The sequence below is a fragment of the Helianthus annuus genome, chromosome 13 (assembly GCF_002127325.2).
Source record: "Helianthus annuus cultivar XRQ/B chromosome 13, HanXRQr2.0-SUNRISE, whole genome shotgun sequence".
Lineage (NCBI taxonomy): Eukaryota > Viridiplantae > Streptophyta > Magnoliopsida > Asterales > Asteraceae > Helianthus > Helianthus annuus.
The window spans coordinates 10,895,936-10,918,375 of NC_035445.2; the positions used below are offsets into that span (position 1 = coordinate 10,895,936).

The 22,440-nt window shown below is 33.7% G+C and overlaps 1 protein-coding gene and 2 long non-coding RNA genes across 3 annotated transcripts; all 3 read right to left on the reverse strand.

Annotated features, from left to right (window-relative positions):
• Positions 1-860: 860 nt before the first annotated feature.
• On the reverse strand, positions 861-1,913 carry LOC118485704. Its single transcript, XR_004877588.1, has 3 exons — positions 1,846-1,913; positions 1,252-1,307; positions 861-986 (listed from the first exon to the last, which is right to left on the reverse strand). It is a non-coding gene; the product is annotated as an uncharacterized LOC118485704 (long non-coding RNA).
• Positions 1,914-6,771: 4,858 nt separating this feature from the next.
• On the reverse strand, positions 6,772-8,036 carry LOC118485703. The gene is made up of 3 exons (XR_004877587.1): positions 7,895-8,036; positions 7,306-7,359; positions 6,772-7,044 (listed from the first exon to the last, which is right to left on the reverse strand). It is a non-coding gene; the product is annotated as an uncharacterized LOC118485703 (long non-coding RNA).
• Positions 8,037-15,441: 7,405 nt separating this feature from the next.
• LOC118485715 lies at positions 15,442-18,686 on the reverse strand. Its single transcript, XM_035982127.1, has 4 exons — positions 18,479-18,686; positions 17,188-18,408; positions 16,237-17,102; positions 15,442-16,119 (listed from the first exon to the last, which is right to left on the reverse strand). The coding sequence occupies exons 1-4, from the start codon at positions 18,684-18,686 to the stop codon at positions 15,442-15,444; spliced, it is 2,973 nt and encodes a 990-aa protein (XP_035838020.1).
• Positions 18,687-22,440: the final 3,754 nt, after the last annotated feature.

Here is a 22,440-nt window from a genome sequence, read left to right on the forward strand (position 1 = left end):
AAATTGTTTGTGTAAAAAAGCAAGATACGACCAAATGATCACTCGTCTCGGCATACTCTCCGCACAAAGCACACATGTTCGAGTTAACCTGGATGTTTCTAGCCAAAAGGGCAGACCTGGTAGGAAGCCGCTCCTTCTCCGCCCGCCATGTGATAAACCCCACTTTTTTCGGGAACCCATCTCAGGGGCGGAACAATATGATATTATCCGTAGCACGGGCTACGGCTCAAGTCCACATTCGTAGTGTATTTTTTAAATTTTTTCAGTTTTTATACAAAGGATATCCCTAAATTAATATAAGGATACCCCTAAGACCAAACTGTTTGGGCGTTCAAAAATGGCGGTGTTGCTGCTCAACGCCGTTCACACCGTCTCGTCCACGGTATTACCACGGCGTTATTGATTAGGCCGGGGAATCTCCACCGCGTAGAAGAGTTTTTGGTATCGACGTGGCACGGTTAATGGACGTGGATGTTAGTCGTTTAACCCACGGTTAACTTTTAAAATTTTAAAAAAACTTACCTTTTTAAAAAGTTCTAATTTTACACTATAAATACAACCCACTTCTTCATTTAAATTACCCAAACTCCACCACTCACCTAAATTATACAAACCCTCAATGCCGTTCCACTTCACCCAAAATGTAAGGTCCTAAACTTTGAAAAGGGACAAAACGAACTTCATTAGACAAAAATTACCAAACGGGTTCGAATAATTTTATAAGCAAAATTCTGCATTCAACTTCATTTTTAACTAAGTAAAATAGTTATAAAAGGGTTCATACCATACATGTTTTACAAGTTATTAACCCAGTCTTAACTACAAGTTAACATCTAACCACTACCGGGTTAACTTACATACAAAAGACCCGTTTTAACAAAAACGTTTAACCAAAAAAAAAAAATTTAAACCAAACTAGGATCTTCGCGGAAGCGTGCATCATGAGTGTGTTCGATCCAAGTAGCGCCGCTAACAAGTTCCTTTACCTACATACAACCGTTTCATTAGACAATTTAAAATAACAAGTTTTATTCAACATCCATTTACTAGTCAACTTCCGAAGAGCGTAATAAACCTTCTTCCAAACACGAATTTCTTAACTTGATACATAATCACTTCCACTAACTCAATTCACATTCTTATCACATTTCGTCCTTAACTAACTCATTACAAGTATACGATCTCAACATGTACAAAGATATTATTTATAATAGTGCATACTAATAACATTTCGTAAGCGAGAAAACTTACCTTTGTTGTGGTTTGTTTTGCGTTCCGGAATGACTTGAGCTTTCTTCTTTTAATCCCTACAATCCAAAATTACATACTTTAAAGCCCATGTCATTCTTTTCATTCCATTATCAACTTATTTTCATCAACACACACAATTTCTCAATTCTAACCATTTAACATTGTAAAATCCTATAACCGTTTCATTCAAGGCATTTTAGCAACACTCTGGCGTGCGTAGTAATAATTTTAGCATAGAGTACAAGTATCTTATGCATATTATAACCCATTCATGTCAATAACATTAACAATATCAATTTAGTCAAAACATCATACAACCATCATCCTAGCTTGAATCTCTTTAACAATGATTCATTATAAGTTTTACCATTATGAACGTCACCATACTAATTTACCCCAAATTTCATGTTTCATATCATAACACTTTTACTAAAATGGGTTTTCACTTTTACCCATCAAATTAGTCTAATTCAAGTTCAATTCATGATCTATGAGATTGTTCCTAACCCTTATTCATCCTAATTCCATACAATCTTCATGGATTTATCAAAACCCATTTCATTCATGATCATCAAATTGCAAATTTCAACATACCTTATGTTAAGAATGCTAAGATGGTTAGGTTTGGGGTGAACATGCAGGTGATTAGCTTCAATTTCTTTCCTTTAATTGCTGAATTTTTAGAAGTAGAAAGGGTTCCCCTCTTCTCTTGATCTCCTGGCGACACATACATATGATGTGTGGGTTGTGTGCCTATTTTAATTTTTTTATCTCAATAACCACCTTCATCCTTGTTCATTTTTAGCCCCCTCCATTTGTAATGTTTACAATTAGCTTCTTATTTCTTTTCTATTTGGTTATTTCTCACATAATAATTTAGTACATACTCTTGTAGTTATTAATCTTGTTACAATTATTCTCATACTAGGGTTATACAAACTATAACTTACTTTTTGCATATTATATAAAACATGAAAGCACTTAACCATATTTTGGGGCGTTACAAGTCCACCCCCTTAAAGGAGGGTTCGTCCCGAAACCTGAATACATACTGTTTATTAACATACGTACACATCACGTAGTCCAAGTCTGTTGGGCTTAAATAGTCCTACTACGAACATACATACCTTACTACTCAAACTCTTACGTATAATTTACATGCTTTCAATGAGCTTAAAGAATTGCTAATCGAAACATCTATGCGTATGATTCTTGTATATACTAGTCTACGCGTACAGTCATGTCTTACTGCATTCCATTTCGATTTACACATTAAATTACATCCCGTGCATACACATTCACTTAATTTTCCTTAGGACACCCTACTATTTTATTAGCATGTTACCATAAACTAGTTCCGACACTTTACATATCCATAGTGTCCTTATAAGTTTTTACTTATTAAAACTTAGCCATGTCCATAAAGAAACATATCAACATACATGACACATTTTCGTACCTGCCCTCCTAAAGTTCCGTTCTTACATGTACCTCATAAAACTTTATAATAGGCTTGGGATACTTTTGGGAAGCTTATCGGGGCCTTGGAAGCAAGGAAAGGTGAGAAAACGTGAAAAATGGGTTTCCGGTATCAGACCCGCATAGTCCGGAAGATAAGGCGTCAGCTAAATAGGGCAGGGGGTCAAAGACGCCTCCTCTGCAGCTTAGACGCTGATTTTGCGTTTTATTCCTTCTATTCACTAATCGTGTGTCCCGAGGGTTCTAATACGTGAAATAAATCATTATTCAAGTTCTCAATTCATTCCATACCTTTGTACATCCTTACTTGATTTCAATTATTCAAATATAGATAACTTTATCTAAACAAAATAAGAAGCGAGATCGATAGTCACTTACATTAGGCGTCCGTATTCGTGATCGCTTCCTCGCCTCCTTTTGACCCATTTGCTTTCTGTGCTTGTGTCATCTTGTCATGATGCTTATCCTTACATGTCGCCACATTCACATTCTCATACAAGATTTTGTATATCACCAATCATATCAAGTTCATATCTCGCATTTTCACTTATCATATGTAACAAGCACAAGGCATAGATTCAACAATGCATCATTCTAAATTCACGCAAATTTAACATATCATCAAGTGTAACATACAAGGATCCATCATGCATCATTCAGTTCTTCTGTTCTTACAATCATATTAGGATTTCTAATCATACTATTCTCATATTCGTTGACTTTTCTGAAAAAGTCAACGATCAAGTATGTAAACTTCTGACTTAGGAACATATGTCCATATCGATGTAGTCGGTAATGCTAATGACACCATAAACATTTCGAACCCATTTAGTGAAATACATACTACCATGTAATCTTCTAGTTACATACACAATACACATAATCCATTTTACACATGCTAATACTTTCATTATCTTACATTTGACAACCACATACAAGGTTAGTCAATTAATATAATCATAACATCATCATTTACTAGCAAATTCATCTGTTTTACTTTTAGCACATATTCACTTCTTAATTGCAAATTAAGTAATTAATATAATACATGACGAGTATCACTCATTCGAGTACAATGTACAACCCCCTAACGCTTAATCCTTTCCAAACATACATTTGACCCGAATTCTTGTACGAGTTCCATTTATAGCACATTCTTCAAGTTCGTCTATTACTAATTACATCATTATCATATTTCATTCATATATGTCAAGTCTTCCATACAATCTCACATCCTAACTTCTCTTAAACATTTCATCATTGATATAGTTATCACAACCCAACCATTATTTCCTTCTTAGTCATTCGTACTTGTCTCGAGAGTTTAACGTTGTTTTAGGTTTGTTACTGTTACATGATATAAAGTACATTCCTAGGTTAATCTCCATATAATTTCATTCAGGTCACCATGATTTGCCCGTTCATTATTCCTCTCTATTTTTTTTATCATTACTTGCTATGCACGCCTACGCCTTGATTAATGACATAGAGTTTGAACTAAGAATTTCGTTCTTTTCTTGACCTCTAAAGGTCAAACCTTCCAACCACGTCATACTTGTGTTGACATTTGTTCGTATGGAAACATTATTCCGTCCGTAACTTTCTATTTAACATTCATAAGTCAAATACTTTACTAACCTTATTATTTACATGAACAACGATTCGTGTCCCGATTCAGCCCACCCCCTTCGGGAGCGCGTGTCAAAAACTAGATTGACCCCGTCCATCCATGTGATGAGCTTCCGCTCATGTGCATCTTTTCACCAACTCTACTAGTTTTATCATGCCAAGAGTTCGACCATTCTCATCTACAAATTAAGCGTTAGCACATTTCATTCAGTTTTCCTTCAAACATGATATTTATCAATTCATCTTGTTTACATACTAGCCCTTTCTAAATTCTCTCTCTTTTTTTTGTATACATATATTGGGTCATGTGTTGCACTTACTTTTAATTCAAACACACTAATAAAACATCATTTCATCGTTTTAGAAATTCGCGGACAACTTTTCTTCCTTACCCATACTTATGCCATTCTCCGGGTCGTAGTCCGTCCTTCACCCCGACTCACATGAGTCGTCTTCTATTATGTTTCTTATGAATTTTGTTTATGTGACAATTAGCTTCATCTCCCTTGCCATCATATTGTCATCGGTCTTACACTTACCCAAATAACCCGTTCGACTTTAACAAGGTCGAACCATCAATATATTTCTAGATAGGTTAAGAAGTTTATTCCTTTTTTTTTAAACGCAACTTATCCCTCACTTACTCATAAGTGCATCATATGTATCTATGCATCATGTTAGTCAAGTGACCCACCTGACTCGACAAGGCTACCGACACCACTTACTTACAATATTTACACCTACCTTAGTAGGAGGAAGAAACACATTCCTTCCCTCATTCTTACTCATTCCCACTTTGTTTATGGATTTGAACTTTTGTTCTTCTTACGTGGCTGGTTCGCAGATACTTATGGATTCAAGTCTCTTCATTCTTACTTCTGACTCTTATATGTTCGATCTGTATTTGCTTACGGATTTTACCTTTCACTATTATACTCCATTCTTATAAGTTTAATCCGTATATCAAATACGGATTCAAACTTTTTCATTCTTATAAGTTTGATCCGTACTCACCCACAGATTCATACTTTTCATTCATACCTTTCGTTCTTATATGTTTGGTTCGTACTTACCTACGGATTCAAATCTTTCATTCTTATAGAATACTCACATTTTCTTAAGAGTCTTGCAACTCCTTTTATCCATTCGTCAACCTACTTCCCGATTCTACCCGACATACTAGTGGTAATTATCATGGTCTCACGAATGTTATATACTTCTTATATTAATCACACATTCTTGTCTACATTTGAAAACATTCTAGATCAATACCATTTCTTACTTATTCAATTTAAAATTTCATTCTTACGCATACTTTATCATCCCTCTTTCAGCATACTTAATTCATTCTATCATTCTAAATTTCATAACTTTCCTTCCGTTCGTTCTATAAAATGGTCAAAACGATCACGAATCATCTACGTGCCATAAATAAGTCAAAGGACTTATTATTACATACATTCGTATCCCTCTTTCTGAAATTTTATGTTCCCGAGACATATTATCATAGCACAATTCGAGTCACATGACTTTTTATTCGTCCTTATCACTTTTCGGGGTCTTGGTGAGGCTACATTCATCTACAATTAAACGTTCATATTAATCATTGTTACATTCATTCTTCCTATCTTTCATGCATCAATCACTCTTAATAATTCTTTCTCATAAGTCATAGACTCATCTAATCTTTCTTTACGAACATTCTAAATGCGTTACTTACTTCATTTGCTTGTGTACATAATTTCCTATTCTTTCACACTTTCGTCATTAAAACATGCTAGTCATCTAGAATTTCTTTGTTTCGTAATTAATTTAAGGTGTTCCTAGCGTTTAACGAAGGCTAGAACTAAATTAAAAGGGTCTGGCATAACAAAACAAGCAAATCAGAAAAGTGGTTCAGGAGGTGCCGTCGCCGACGGCACATATGTGCGTCGCCGACGGCTTCTGAATAGTTGCGTCGCTGCCATTGTCCGTAGACAGGGAGTTTGGGCATCGGGTGGAAGGATGTCGTCGCCGACGGCACATATGTGCGTCGCCGACGGTCTCTACGTTTTGCAGGCGCTGATTTGCTTAAAAATTCCATTTTCAGGCCTTTACTCAACCCGAAACGGTCTTGTGCAGTCCCGAACCCTTCCATAACATCCCGTAACGTTCCAACCCAGGTTATACTAGTAAATTAACCATAACCAATTCCCGTTTCCAACTAAAAACATAAATCGAAATTACTATATTACTTACTTGTATAGCGCTTCGGAACGAACACACCTTCATCCGAGCTTTCGGTTTGAGTCCAAGCATTATAATTCCAATACTTGAATCCCTCAAACCTCAGCTCTGATACCAACTTGTAAGGTCTAAACTTTGAAAAGGGACAAACGAACTTCATTAGACAAAAATACCAAGCGGGTCGAATAATTTTATAAGCAAAATTCTGCATTCAACTTCATTTTAACTAAGTAAAATAGTTATAAAAGGGTTCATACCATACATGTTTTACAAGTTATTAACCCAGTCTTTAACTACAAGTTAACATCTAACCACTACCGGGTTAACTTACATACAAAAGACCCGTTTTAACAAAAACGTTTAACCCAAAAAAAAAATTTAAACCAAACTAGGATCTTCTCGGAAGCGTGCATCATGAGTGTGTTCGATCCAAGTAGCGCCGCTAACAAGTTCCTTTACCTACATACAACCGTTCCATTAGACAATTTAAAATACAAGTTTATTCAACATCCATTTACTAGTCAACTTCGAAGAGCGTATAAACCTTCTTCCAAACACGAATTTCTTAACTTGATACATAATCACTTCCACTAACTCAATTCACATTCTTATCACATTTCGTCCTTAACTAACTCATTACAAGTATACGATCTCAACATGTACAAATATATTATTTATAATAGTGCATACTAATAACATTTCGTAAGCGAGAAAACTTACCTTTGTTGTGGTTTGTTTGCGTTCCGGAATGACTTGAGCTTTCTTCTTTAATCCCTACAATCCAAAATTACATACTTTAAGCCCATGTCATTCTTTTCATTCCATTATCAACTTATTTTCATCAACACACAACAATTTCTCAATTCTAACCATTTAACATTGTAAAATCCTATAACCGTTTCATTCAAGCATTTTAGCAAACACTTGGCGTGCGTAGTAATAATTTAGCATAGAGTACAAGTATCTTATGCATATTATAACCCATTCATGTCAATAACATTAACAATATCAAATTTAGTCAAAACATCATACAACCATCATCCTAGCTTGAATTCTCTTAACAATGATTCATTATAAGTTTACCATATGAACGTCACCATACTAATTTACCCCAAATTTCACGTTTCATATCATAACACTTTTACTAAAAATGGGTTTTCACTTTTACCCATCAAATTAGTCTAATTCAAGTTCAATTCATGATCTATGAGATGTTCCTAACCCTTATTCATCCTAATTCCATACAATCTCATGGATTTATTCAAAACCCATTTCATTCATGATCATCAAATTGCAAATTTCAACATACCTTATGTTAAGAATGCTAAGATGGTTAGGTTGGGGTGAACATGCAGGTGATTAGCTTCAATTTCTTCCTTTAATTGCTGAATTTTAGAAGTAGAAAGGGTTTCCCCTTCTTCTCTTGATCTCCTAGCGACACACACATATGATGTGTGGGTGTGTGCCTATTTTAATTTTTTTATCTCAATAACCACCTTTCATCCTTGTCATTTTTAGCCCCTTCCATTTGTAATGTTTACAATTAGCTCTTATTTCTTTTCTATTTGGTTATTTCTCACATAATAATTTAGTACATACTCTTGTAGTTATTAATCTTGTTACAATTATTCTCATACTAGGGTTATACAAACTATAACTTACTTTTTGCATATTATATAAAACATGAAAGCACTTAACCATATTTTGGGGCGTTACACAAAAAAACCGAGGATGACAGCCGTTGCGTAGACCGAAGAAGATTGCACTTTGCGAGTCGTGGATCGAAGTTTTAAGCCACCACACGTCAGATAGGCGCTCGAGCGGTCCTTTTTGGAGGACAACCCGACAACACTTTCAAGCCTATATGGGTGAGAACAACCGAACCATCGACTCCCTCCCGTATCGTTTTAGGACAATCCGGCTCGCTCAAACTCAGACGCTGCATTCTTCGACCTTCGTTCTTGTTGTTTTTATTAATATTGTATGATTGCACGGCAAAAAATTAGGATACCCCTGATTTAACAGGCTAGTTCCGCCACTGACCCATCTATTCCACACCAACTTGTATCCGGAGGGCGTTCTATTGAAGGAATTAAGGATAGCCTTAACACCACAAACAGAGAATTCGGCTGATGGCTGTAAACCCCACTTTACTCTATCTGGTGTAGCCGAAACCGAAACAGTTAACAGGATATAGAATTCACATATCCTTGTACAAAAGGAAAGAATGGTATGAAGTGTAGAAAACAAGTTTGACCCTTGATTTGCAAGATAAGGGTTGAGATTAAGTGGTCCCCAAATATAGAATTAAGATAACTAAAAACAAAGGAAACAAGTAAGGGGGGGGGGGAAGGTAAAATAGGGAAATCCAATATTGTTGACTCATAAACCCACTTTCCCTTGATTTTCAAACGACTATAACTTTTTCATACATTAGTATTTTTTTTATAAAATTACACCGTATTAACGAGCATTTCATTTTTTAATTCAAGCAACATATTGTTATATTTTTCTTTAAAAAAGTTTGCAGGATTTTGAATACCCATTACTTGATTACGTGATTTTAAATGCCCAGTAAGTGACTACGTGATTTTGAATACCCATTACGTGATTACTTGATTTCATTATAGTATTGTATGTGAAACTCCAGTAAGTGATTACGTAATTACGTAACAATAGTTGCCTATATATTATTACGTGACTACATGATTTTAAATACTCATTTCGTGATTACGGGTTTTCATTATAGTATTTATGTGAAACCCTACTGAGTGATTACGTAAAAATAAAACACGTAATACATAATATTTCATATGGAATACCTAATATTTCAAGTATAATCACGTATTAAGGATAAATTATATACAAAAAATTTGTCAAACCAACCTATAATAATAACAACATAATGTCGTATATTAGAGATTTAACCACGTAATAAAGCATAAACAATCAAATTCTTATTATTGAATGTGTAATCACGTAATAAGCATAATTGTATTAACGTTAATTATAACAAATCAAATTGAATATGTAATCATGTAATGAATTTACATTGAATGCGTAATGATTTATGTTGAATGTGTAATCACGTAAAGGGTATTCAAATCACGTAATCATGTACTGGGTATTCAAAATCACGTAATGAGTACTGAGTATTCAAAATCACGTAATGGGTACCAGGTATTCAAAATCACGTAATCACGTAATGGATATTTAAAGTCCTGTAAATTATTTTTAAGAACACTATAACAATAGGTTCCTCGAATTAAAGAGAATGAAATGCTCGTTAATATGATGTAATTTTTTAAAAACAAATATTAACGTATGAAAGAGTTATAGCCGTTTGAAATCAAGGAGGAAACTAGTTGAAAGGATAAAAGACCATTATACTCTTCCCTCCTTAAATTGAGCAAAACAAATGTGTGGTCATAATTCTCTCCTGTACTTCCTACAAAATTTCTCTCATATACGTGATCTCTTATCAACTTATTAATGCATAAAATATATATCATACTCATTTAACCCATCATTTACTCTTTAATTCACTTCCCATTTAAACTCATTTATTGTCGCAGCCCCCGACCCCTACTCTGAAAGCGGGCGCTGCGAACGGGCAGTATCAATGGTATCAGTGTTTATTAATTTAGCAGCGGAATACTTCAGGACCGTAGTCAGGAAATGTTTTTATCCGAGTAAAACACCAAAATTTTTATAACAAAATTTTGAGATAAAACCCAAGTTCATCTGACAGTACATTTGTAGGGATAAACCCTAATTATTGAAAACAAAAACTCCTTTTTATTTAGGTAACTTTTATAACCACTTTTCCAAGTCTTTAGTGCTCTCCAGTTGGCTTCTATTTGGCTTTCACATTGTGTTATCTGAAACGCGTTTTAAAAACATTTTATCAGCAAGAAATACTGACGAGTGCATCCTAGTTTAATCAAAAACAACTTTTATAATTTCACAGTATTGCGAGCGCTTACAATGTTTATATCTACACAATTACTCGTTCAGTACTGTCAATCCTGACTGATGGGTCATATTACTCATTGGCTAACTCTTTGTCCAATGGTAACGTCTTTCACATTTTGTATACAAAACCCCAACATACCGGCAGTAATTGAAGAATACATAGACTCAATCATTGTTAATTATAGTTTAAAACAATTGGGTTTTGTAAAAACAGTTTACGAAAAGCATATGTACTCACATTGCAAATTTAGGTAAAACTAAAGCTTCCTGATAATCTCCTGGTTATTATCTATTAAAATCAAACAATGCACACGTGTTAGTAAAATAACCCAAATCGCATTAACCGTACAACTCGAGACAGAATTCCAATGACTGAGTCGGGCAGAGCCGACATGCATTACGGAATCCTAGATCAATCGGGTGTACACACGAGACAGAATTCCAATGACTGAGTCGGGCAGAGCCAACATGCATTACGGAATCCTAAATCAATCGTGTAGGGTAATAGCAGGGTTATAATACTTACAACGAGGCCGAGCTTCGCTTTATAGTGGGTATTATTTCCTGAGCAATAATGTTATTATAGTGACAGAGAAAGAAAAGGAATTTGAACGATGAGAAATGAGGCCAAAGGCCTCTATATATAGCCTGCCCGCGACGGCCCCCCTTCTCTTCTTTCGCAGCCCGCGACGGAGGTAGACTAGGGCGTAGCCTTGGCAGCTCAACGTAGTAGGCTTGACACGATGAGGACACGTGGCTGGCAGGGTGTACGGCAAGTAACAGGTCCTCGCGCCCCCGCGACAGACCAAGGGGTCTTGGTCGCGCCCCTCGAGAGACTGCCAAACTTTGTTTTTCTTGTTTTTAATAAGTACAACGGTATTTTGGGCTTGTTTTTCGCGTACAGAGTATATTTTAGGACTTTTAGGGATAGGAGGGTTGTTATATTTATGATTACTAGTCTAAGTACCCGTGTAATACACGGGTGGCTAAACAAAAAATAAATTATATTTTCACACGTAAATAATTTGTTACAGCTTCGTTCGAATATTATGATGTATTTTAATTTACATAAACGTAAAGTTAGTACCACAGAATATTATAATCAATGATGCCTATTGATAATACACGCGAACGTTGCGGTATTGAACAATGATATGTTTCTTACTTTTTCAAAACAATGAATGTTGTTATCATATCAATTTGAATTTAAAATATAGAAAAAAAAATTATTCGTACAACAAATGTAAAAAAAGTGGATCGATGATGTGTATGTATGAAATATGATTTTCGGATGTTCAATACAAATTTAAAATCTATTACTCTAACACTTATGGTTGCTGGAGTTTCGTAACAAATAACTTCGAATACGTTTTAGACCAATTAAAAAAACAATCAGTTGTACATAACTATATTTATAAACAGATTTACAATTACTTGTAAAAATAATAAACATCTAATAAAAAAATTATATCCTAAAATAAATAAAACAATATCTATTTAAATAGTTTGAGTAAAATATATAAAAGTAAATATTTGTTACCAAAAAATACCGTCAAAGAAATGTTATTTTATTAAAGATTTACGGACAATACAAATAAGAATAACATTTAAGTAAAAAATCATCATTACAAATATATCATATCAAGTTCTGCAAATCAGCTTACCTTCTTCACAATCTTCAAGAAACATCAACGGCGGTTCAAAAATTAGTAAAGGTAACTTCCGACTTCATCTCCGATCAGTTGAAAGAAGATTGTTACTCTGATTTACCAACTAAATTTATCATCCGTATTACAAACAACTCACGAATTGTGTTTATTTCCAACGATTAATGAAGAATTAGACGTGAAATCAGAGTTAGGTTTTTGTTAAATTGAAAGCTCTGAAAGTTATATGTATTTATGAAGGAGTATATGTATTGCATGTGTTTGAGTGTATATAATTTCGGTTAATACTTTGATTTGGTTGATAGATTGTGATCATATTGTTATGAATAAAAATTGTTAGTTAATAGTGTGATTGGGATGATTGAATAGATATGATTATCATTTTACATTTATGATCAAGAATTTTGTTTGTTGAATTGTATTCAAAGTAAGATTATATTTAACTCATATTAAACACTATAAAAGGATAATTTTTGGTAAAAAATAATTGACACATTTAATTATTTGTAATATTGTATATAAATATAATGATCAGATAAAGGTTGCTTTAGTGTTGTTTATATGTATGTTGTATATAGTCATTGTATCAGCAAAATGTGTCAAAATCTGTTTAAAATGTTATTTTCTTATTGATATGAACATATATGTATCGATTGAAGTTCAACACTAAATGTTTATACCATATGTTGGTATTATGCAGGTTTAAAAAATGAGTCCCTCATGCATTGCAATCTTAGAAGAGCCATCCTCGTTAAAACTTGTATGTATAATGCTTACAAAATAATATATATAACTTGTATTAAAAATTATGTAAACCCTAAATTTAACCGCAGGTGCTGCCAATTCATTTTGTTAAGAATGTATATGGAGAATATTGGCAAAGGAGAAAAGTAATGATAAATCATGAAAGTCGTAGAAGTTGGCCAGTTTCTCTAAGAAGTGTAAGTGGTGAATCCATTATAACCGACGGGTGGAGTAATGTAGTAAGGGATCTTGAATTGACAAAAAGGACAATATTGCGATTAAGGATAATGGAGGACAAAAGTATGGAAATCAGTTGCTTTGTTGAAAACATATGTGGTGAATCTTTTGTCACATTCAATCGTTACAACATTTTAAAGATAATAGTAAGTATACTATTATTTGTTAATTAATTTTTATTTTGTCATACTTGAAATATAAATGATTTACATAAATATATATCAATAAAATGTTACATTACTTTTCAGGTGCTTCCAGAAACTTATGTAACAAAATGTTACTCGTACGTACCAGTGAACGACTGTTACAACATAAATGCAGCAGGTCATAGTTGGAAAGTTGAGACGGAAAAAATAAATGATAACTATGTTTTTACAAAAGGTTGTCCGAAGTTATTTCATGATCTTGGAATAGAAGAGGATGATTTACTGTTGTTGACGAAAACTGACAACGCAACATTTGAGATAAAGATATATCGTAGAGGAGTTGAGTTAGATGTGAACATCAAAGAAGAAAGTGATGATGAATCTATGCTGGAAATACCTAAACACACATACTACAAAAACGTTGACTTTGTAAGTTTTTTATACTGAATTTTAAGACTTTAGTAAGAAATCAGACTTACTTACGTATGTTATTGTATGACAGACTTTATGTGAAGACGATGATTCAGTTGATCTGTTTATGTGTGAGGTAATAAGCATCCATTTATGTATATAAATATAAATTAGAATTAGCTTTTGGGATTTTACTAAGCATAAATGTATGATAAATAGAAGAATGAAAGTGGTTACAAAGATGAGGGGAGTAAGAACGTTGGTGGAGAAGAAGCCTCGAACGTGGAAACAAAGAGTGTGATGAGAGAAGAGATAAACCAACTGCCAAAAGAAGATGTAAGAATTTTAATCATAATAATACATGATTAGTACTTTTAATATGTATAGCCATATTTATTTTTTACTTCTTGATCATTGATGTCTAAAATAAGAAATTGTGTAAACAGGTTAAGAAAAAAGGAAAACATATTGAGGGATATTGTAAGGCAGACGAAGGTAAGGTGCTGATATGCGGAACAGAAGTGGAAATGCAAACCGTTTCAACAGTTGGAAAAAGAACACGCAGTCGGTTGGTACGTATAACAACATTTACTTATGATTAACTCAAAGAGATTAAAATATATAATACATATTTTATTATAAACATTATGTGTTTCTGTAATAATTAGGAAAAAGACATTAGAAAGATATCAGGCAGTAAATTGAAGATATCAGATGTTGCACCAAAACGTGTTGCAAGGAAGAATTCTGTAGATAAAGATGGTTGCTGTGAATTTACACAAAAGGGAGGTAACAGAATGGTATGTTTTTTCAACACTAATTGATAAACGGTAAGACTATAACATTCATAAGGCTGGTTTAATTGTTAATTATCATATTCATGCAGAGATTGCCTGCTAATGTTGTAAGAATTGGCGGATTAAAAAACAAAGTGCATGTGTTAAAAGTGAGGAGCATGAAGGGAAAAACAGTCGATATGAATGTTAGGCGCCAAAAGAATGGAGATGATGTGAGGTATGCAATCGAAGGATGGCCAATGTTCATGAAAGAGAATGGGCTTCGTCTGGGTGACAAAATGCATTTCAAATTCATAAGCAAAGGAAATCTGCTGATCTTAACAGACGTGGATCAAGTTAATGCAGGTTGAAAGGTAAATGTTTAAGCTAATGAAGAAGTTTTTTTGTGTACTCGAAATGAGGACTATATTATGCAAGTTATGTTATGTTTACTTTTGTTTTGGACATGTAATCAGTGGTTATGATGTTATGTTTACTTTTGTTATGGAAATGTAGTAAGTGGTTAACCTTAAAGACATTTAGTTATATATCATGAAAAAAAACCATATTTTGGAATGTAAGTAATGTTGGTATCATCTATAAAAGGTTGTTGATTAATATGTGTATGTATATATATTAACATAATAAGTTATTGTTGTTTATATGTGAATCGGTTACTTTATATAATTTGAAAGTAATTAGTTTGTCGGACGGAGAAATATGGATCCTTGGAATAAAAGTTCATGTCCCAATATTATTACCAGAAATAACTATTGATTCAATAATACATAAGAATGTGAATATACTTTAATGCGTAAATACTTCGTTATAAGTTTCTTCGCATATAATAAAAAATGATACAAATAACGTGATGAACAAAAAATGACAAAAATAAAAAAGTCACAATCCATTGAATATCTCTTTATATACAACATTGGTTGTTTTATTTGTAGGCCTGCCATCATTGTCAAGTATTAGTAACTTGATTCCATCTCGTCTTGTAACCCTGGATAAAGCTACGTACAATTGACCATGTGTGAAAACTGGTTGTCTTAGGTACAACCCAACCTTAGATAGCGACTGTCCCTGGCTTTTGTTAATCGTCATTGCAAAACATACAGTTATTGGAAATTGCCTCCTTTGGAATGCAAAAGGAATCTTTCGGTCCGAAGGTACCAAATTCATTCTAGGTATGAATGTCCGAGAACCAATATTACCACCAGAAATTATCTCAGCTTCAATAACACAACTGTAAAGTTTTGTGACCTTTAACCTTGTACCGTTACACAAACCATTTCGTTGGTCAATATTTCGCAACAACATTACTGGAACACCAACTTTAAGCACTAACCTATGATTTGGTAAACCAGACACTTTGAGACCATTGAGCACGTCGGGGGAGTATATTTTTTGCTGATCAACATTGCCATCTTCAGTAGGGCATAGACTGTCAGAACTAAGATACTCTTTTTCTTCACCAGGGAATACTGCCAACAATCTGTCGTTAATCTCGTGAACAACCTCATTCTTAGGCGCAAGTATAGCTCTTGTACTAAAGTAATTACGATCATTGTAATTCTCCAAAATTGACGGATAAACAAAATCAATCAGGCTAGAAATTGGATCAGATATGCTATCAATTAAAAGCTCAGGTGGTATTTCAATTATTGCTTCTCCATCATTGGAACCACCAACATTTCCCTCACCAACATCCAACAACCATTTTGCAAAATTACTGATTTCTTCAACTTCAGATGATGGTCTTCCAACAGTTAACCTCATGTTTCTAGATAACGTCAACAACTTACACTTACTCCACAAATAAGAAGAACATAATGAGGCATTCACAATTTCTTGACGTCCACCGTTTGGAACAACAGGTAGTATTTGCCTAAAATCACCACCAAATACAATTACCTTTCCTCCAAATAAAACATCAGACCTGGATGGATTAGATATATTGAAAATGTCATGCATAGTTCTATCCAAAGCCTCAAATGCATGTTTATGAACCATAGGAGCTTCATCCCATATAATGAGTTTGGTCTGCTGTAGTAATTTAGCTACATCGTCGTCTGGTTTTATATGACAAACGGAATCCTCATTAAGATTCAAAGGTATATGAAACCTAGAATGAGCCGTTCTTCCTCCCTCCAACAGCAATGATGCAATTCCGCTAGATGCAACGTTTAATACAATCTCACCTTTTGACCTAATTGCAGCAGACAATGTTTTCCATAAAAATGTTTTACCGGTCCCGCCATAACCGTAAACAAAAAATACTTCTCCATTGTCTCCATGAACTGCGTTCATAATTTCTTCATATACTGCACGTTGTTCATCCGTTAACAAATTCACCTGACCTTGATAAACATTTTGTAACTCTGATCTGTCATAAGCAAGCTCTTCGTTAATCAATCGGCAGCGAAAGTTATCTAAAGATGAAGTATCCGGGTAAGGCATTGATAAAAATCTCCGAAGCGATGAATTATTCCGAGTTAAAAACTTCTCGATTTCGCATAAAACATAGTTCTTTAGTTGCTCATCAGGAATTGATAAACCTGTGATAAATGAAAACCACATATAAATTTAATGGTAATTTTTTGTAACTGTCACAAAAACATAATATGAAATTTATAATTTTACCTGAAACACGATGATACTTTGAGAATCTGTACAGAAAATCATCTGTCATATACTTCCATGTGCTTTCCCAGACAACTTCAGGTCTAGATAATGTGCTTGACAGTAACATGGTGGCGAATAAATTGCGAATATAACCTGCACTACCTGATATATTTGCTTCTTTGATGGCCTCAATGTACTCCGAGTCGTCATCCAACAAACCAAGCGCATAGCAAACATCTCTAAAAGTATCGTACACTCGACCATTAACTGTTTTAATATCATCAAACGATGTTGGTCCTTTAACTTTGTTAAGAAGAATTCTTAAATAGTACGCTTCACCGGTAGAAGGAGAAACGGAATGAATTCTTCCAATTGTTTTTCCTTTTATTCTCGGAACCCATATACGCTTGTCAAGCTTCCACACATAAAAACGCGGAAACTGTACATATGTTAGTGTACGTGCAACATGGTCGTTAGGATCTTGATTACGTTGCATCCAAGCTAAAAACATTGATGAGTTCACAGATGGTTTGTTTAGCACTTGATTAATATCTTCATCAGGACCGAAACAAACTGTTTGTTGTCCAGGAAGATGGAAAGGAAGACGCATAACAGAAGGACTCCTATAATTAACTTCATTAGAAAAAATCCTCCAAGAGGCTTCACACGCAGATATATACCTACAGTCATAATACTCTTTAATTTCATCATTTTCTGCTTGCTCGTTTTCATTATTGCTCGGAACCACAGCAACTGTTGCTCTATCAGGACCTTTATTAATATACTTGAACAAATACTTTATTGACGCCGCTTGGTTGCACCATTCAACGTTTATATGCGCCTGATATCTTTTCAAAAGCTTTTTGTTATAAGGTACAACACTTCTGTTGTCTAACTCAATCTTATTTTTTAAAACGAAGGAACCGTCATCTCTTCTTCTGTATAAGGGAAATCCGTTAGAATCCAAGGTTGAGTGATCTTGAAATTTCTTGGGAAAACCTTTTGAACATTTTCTATCAACCATACATGGAGAGCTCATTCTAGCATTACCACATGGACCGTGAATCATATGGTCTTTCACAAGCGTATATAGTTCCGGGTCTTGGTTTAAATCAGGGATTTCTGCAGAAATAAACTGATCAACATGGTCTACAGTTGGAAGTTTGTAATCATTCTCCATGAATAAGCACATATGCGCATGAGGCAATCCTCGCTTCTGAAACTCAATAGTGTAAACAACTACAAAAAAAAATAAAAACCTTGTAATTATAATTAAGGTTATTTTTAAAAAGTAACTTTATAAACATACCAGCAGAAGCTTTTCCAAACAAATCACGGTCTTTCAAATCTTTACAAATTGAATCCAGCTTTATTTTAAAAATTCGAGATAAAATATCAGGCCTATCCTCCGGATTAAGATTTGTGTCCTTAAGAAACCTTTGAACCTCCGGCCATTTGGGATTGCAGGTAATGGTTATAAAAAAGTCTGGATAACCATACCATTTACAAATTGCCATTGCGTCAAGATAGTTTTGCATCATATATCATGACCCGCCTGTAAAGGAAGATGGAAGGAAAATATGTTTTCCAACCTTAGACAAATCTTGTTGGCCGTTATATCTTAGTTTCCGGATATTCTCATATGTATCAGACCTGAGATCTTGTTGCTGAAATCTTATAAAGTTCAGTCGCTCGCTCTCAATCATCGTATAAGCATCAACCAAAAACTGTTGGAATAACCGTCGAGAATTTAGAATCAATGAAAACTGGTTACTACGATCTTGTACACGATACGCAAAAAACTCTCTCATTGTACAATTCGGACGTTTCTTGTTAGTAACATCAATGACACCCCTATGTGGTATGTCAATTCTGTAACCGTCGTCTCCATATGGGAACAAAATAGGATACTGAAGTGCAAGATAGGAAGGATGCAATTCACTTATTCTTTTTAATGAACCTGTTTGTGTCTCGACAACGATATCTCTTTTCTCAAGTGCGTTATCGATATCTCCAACAATAAGAGCAGCAACCTCTGAGGAAGTAGGTAAGTTATAAGTCCGACCATCTTGTTCTCTTTTGCCAATTAGGCGAAGCTTTAAAGTGGTATTAGGATTTTGTTGGAAGCAATCTCTAACCATCCTATAAATTTTCACAAGCACATTTTCGGCATCAAACATTGCTTTGATTTGTTGTATCAGCTTATTATCAGTTTCATCTGAAGTGGATGATGAGGAAGCATTGTCTGAAGACCTGTTTCATCAAATTGAAATATTAAGTAAATATATACTTAAAATAAATGTTATTAATAAAATTAGTTCATGAATGGTACCTAAAAACTGATTGCCTGTTTGCCAACTCATTTTCAGTATCGTATATGTATAACTGACAAAATTTAGGCTTCCCTCCGTTTGGTGGCACAAGACTACCAATAGAATGGTAATTTTCACCACTAATTCTGTAGCAAAAAGGAGCATTACCAGTATTCACGGTTTGGTCAACCTTACCACCCATTGAGGTAAACGCGAACATAGAATTGTAACGTCGAATGTTCTTCAAAAAGTGCTTGCTTTCATTGTCATTGGACATGAATAGACTTTTATAATAAGGTGTCGCGGTTTTGTAATCCGGTAAGACAACTTTGGCATAACCACAACATAACATATGACATATTTTGCCACCCTCTTTTCTTCCGCTTCCTTTCTCTGCGTCCCATAACTTTGCATAACAAACTTCACAAGTAATAACTTGATCACCGTGATCCAAATAATCTGTTAAAACATACAACATTATAGTTATATATACAACATTCATTACAATAATAAGATATACGTATTTAAGACTTAGTATTTTTACAATATGTAGCACTACTTATCAAGAAACCTAACCTGTAGAAACACCTTTATAAGGATCTCGTTCTACGGTTTCGTCTGTGGTCAAGTCGATCATTGGTATAGGAGACGAAATACGTGCTTTGGATACCAACTTACGTTTCCCAGATGATAGCCTTTGCAAATTACGGTTCAATGATGATGTGCAGGTGGTTGATGTGATGCCAGTTGAAATATTATTCCCAATATCGTTTTTTCTCGTTGTACGATTGCTGGTACTACAAATAATGTTACCTGCTACAATTGACAAAAAGCATATTAAAAATATCGATGCAAAACAATAAGAACATATTCCCAAATATATAAACATTAAAATAAAGAAATACTTACTTGTTACAATACTTGAAGGACTTGGATTAACATTATTAGTCACCTCAGGAGTGGATTCAAAATTGTGAAAACCAATTCTGTTGACTATGTTATCCGATGTAACACACGGAGTGGAAGTGGAATTAATATTAGTGGAATCAATATTGAGGGATGACGATGTAGTTCCCACATTTGATTTCTTATTATCCAAGTATAATTTTCTTAATTTTCTTCTATGAGATGCCTCGTCTCGAGTAACAATTGGGAGGACAGCTATTATAAAATCGTAGACAAATTGAAAAAATTATAATGAACAAACAATAACAAATCAAAATAGTTAGTTGTAGATAAGGAAAAAATAATTCTCATTTTGTTAAAAAATATATACTTAAAATAATACCATTCGTTATGCTTGATAAAGGTCTTCTGCCTCGTCGAACTTTAAAGAGACACAAAAAAAATGGAAGAATTAATAAAAAATTCTAGCGTAATAGTGAGCTAAGTAAGTAGGTCTAAAATAATATAAATGGACAATGAAATAATTAGTGCTATACCATTAACAATGTCGGAGGATGTGTTTTCATTCCGGTGAACTGCGGATAAAAAAAATATACATCTCTATCTATATAATCAAATAACTAAGAAGGTAAAAAAACTGTAAAACTTTAAATAACTTACCATCCTGAGTGTTTTCTTTATCAATGTCATTGTATACGGAGACAATTTTTGGTCGTTTAGGCATTGCTATGAATTTAGAAAAAGAATTGTTAAATTACATAGTTGGTATGTTGGAACACATGTTAAGTAATATTTAATCAATCATCAATAAAGATTCATATAAACAATTTAACAAAACAATAAGGTGTAATTGTGTACAATGGTCTATATTTTATACGGAGTGTTAAATCATAAAATTTATGTATTATATATGTATAAATATATAAATATAAAGATACATTATAATGACAGCGCACAACTTAAATGAATGATACTATGCGAAAACAAATATTGTGAAAACAAAAATACATACAGATTCAAATAAAATGCTAAATGATTAAATAACAATAGATAAAAATACAAAGTGAACAAACTAACCGAGTTGAAAGGTTGAATACCGAGGATGAAATTATCAAGGGAAAATGAGTGTTTTGATCAATTCTTATTGAATCATCCAATACGAAATGAAAGGGGGATATAGAAATCACAAATTGGAAGAAGTCTATAACAATATATAGAGATAGAATATACAAAAAATGGAAATATATTTATGTAATACGTTAATTTTAGAAGTTTTTAAATTGTAATATATGTTTCCATAAATGAATTTGCTTACCTTATATTAAAATTTTTTTAGGAAATTGAGATTTATAACATCTTTCCAAATAAATAAAAGATATGAACTGTGTAAATATGAAGATTGTAATTACTTACTATAATAGACATATAAAACACTAACAAAATCTAAAAACTATTACAAAATAAGTCACATTAGTATCATTACAAAAGATCTAAATAAAGTCAACCATGGGAAAGGACGCAAATTTTTCATGTTCATAACCACAACCAAAAAATTAATCTATTCAAAAGACTAACAAACAAACTAACCAAACCATAGCTGTTTTAAACACACTTTATAGCAGTCTTCATTAGATTGAAGTTACACCGTTCAACACAATCTTCCTCTGTGAAGTTACATATGTGAAGTGCAACATGTGTCCAAACTGCAACTGGTTATCATCCATAAATTTCCTCAATCCATCCACAGCGTAACGTAACGTACCACTGTTTAACTCTGTCTTTGTGTCATAAACTTCAACATCACCATTCAAGTTCTGGACAGATATAGGTTGCAATCTTTCAGACAGGCCGGCTCTATTAACAACCTCAACCGGAAGCCGCTAAATGCGTTGAAAATAACAAAAAACTATAAGCAAATATAAACAATTATAAAATTTTTAATGGTTGATCAGGTATAAAAGAAAAAGTACCAGCCTATATTCAGCTTTACGGCTAAATTCGAAAAATTCTGGATCAATGCCGATACGGGAAACTTTGTTTGCATTCCTTGAAA

Coding starts and splice junctions, on each gene's coding strand:
- LOC118485715 (XM_035982127.1), bottom strand. CDS start 18,686: ATGGCAATTTGTAAATGGTATGGTTATCCAGACTTTTTTATAACCATT. Junction 18,409..18,478: donor GTTTGGAAAAGCTTCTGCTG/GTATGTTTATAA, acceptor TTTTTTTTGTAG/TTGTTTACACTATTGAGTTT. Junction 17,103..17,187: donor AAAGTATCATCGTGTTTCAG/GTAAAATTATAA, acceptor CATTTATCACAG/GTTTATCAATTCCTGATGAG.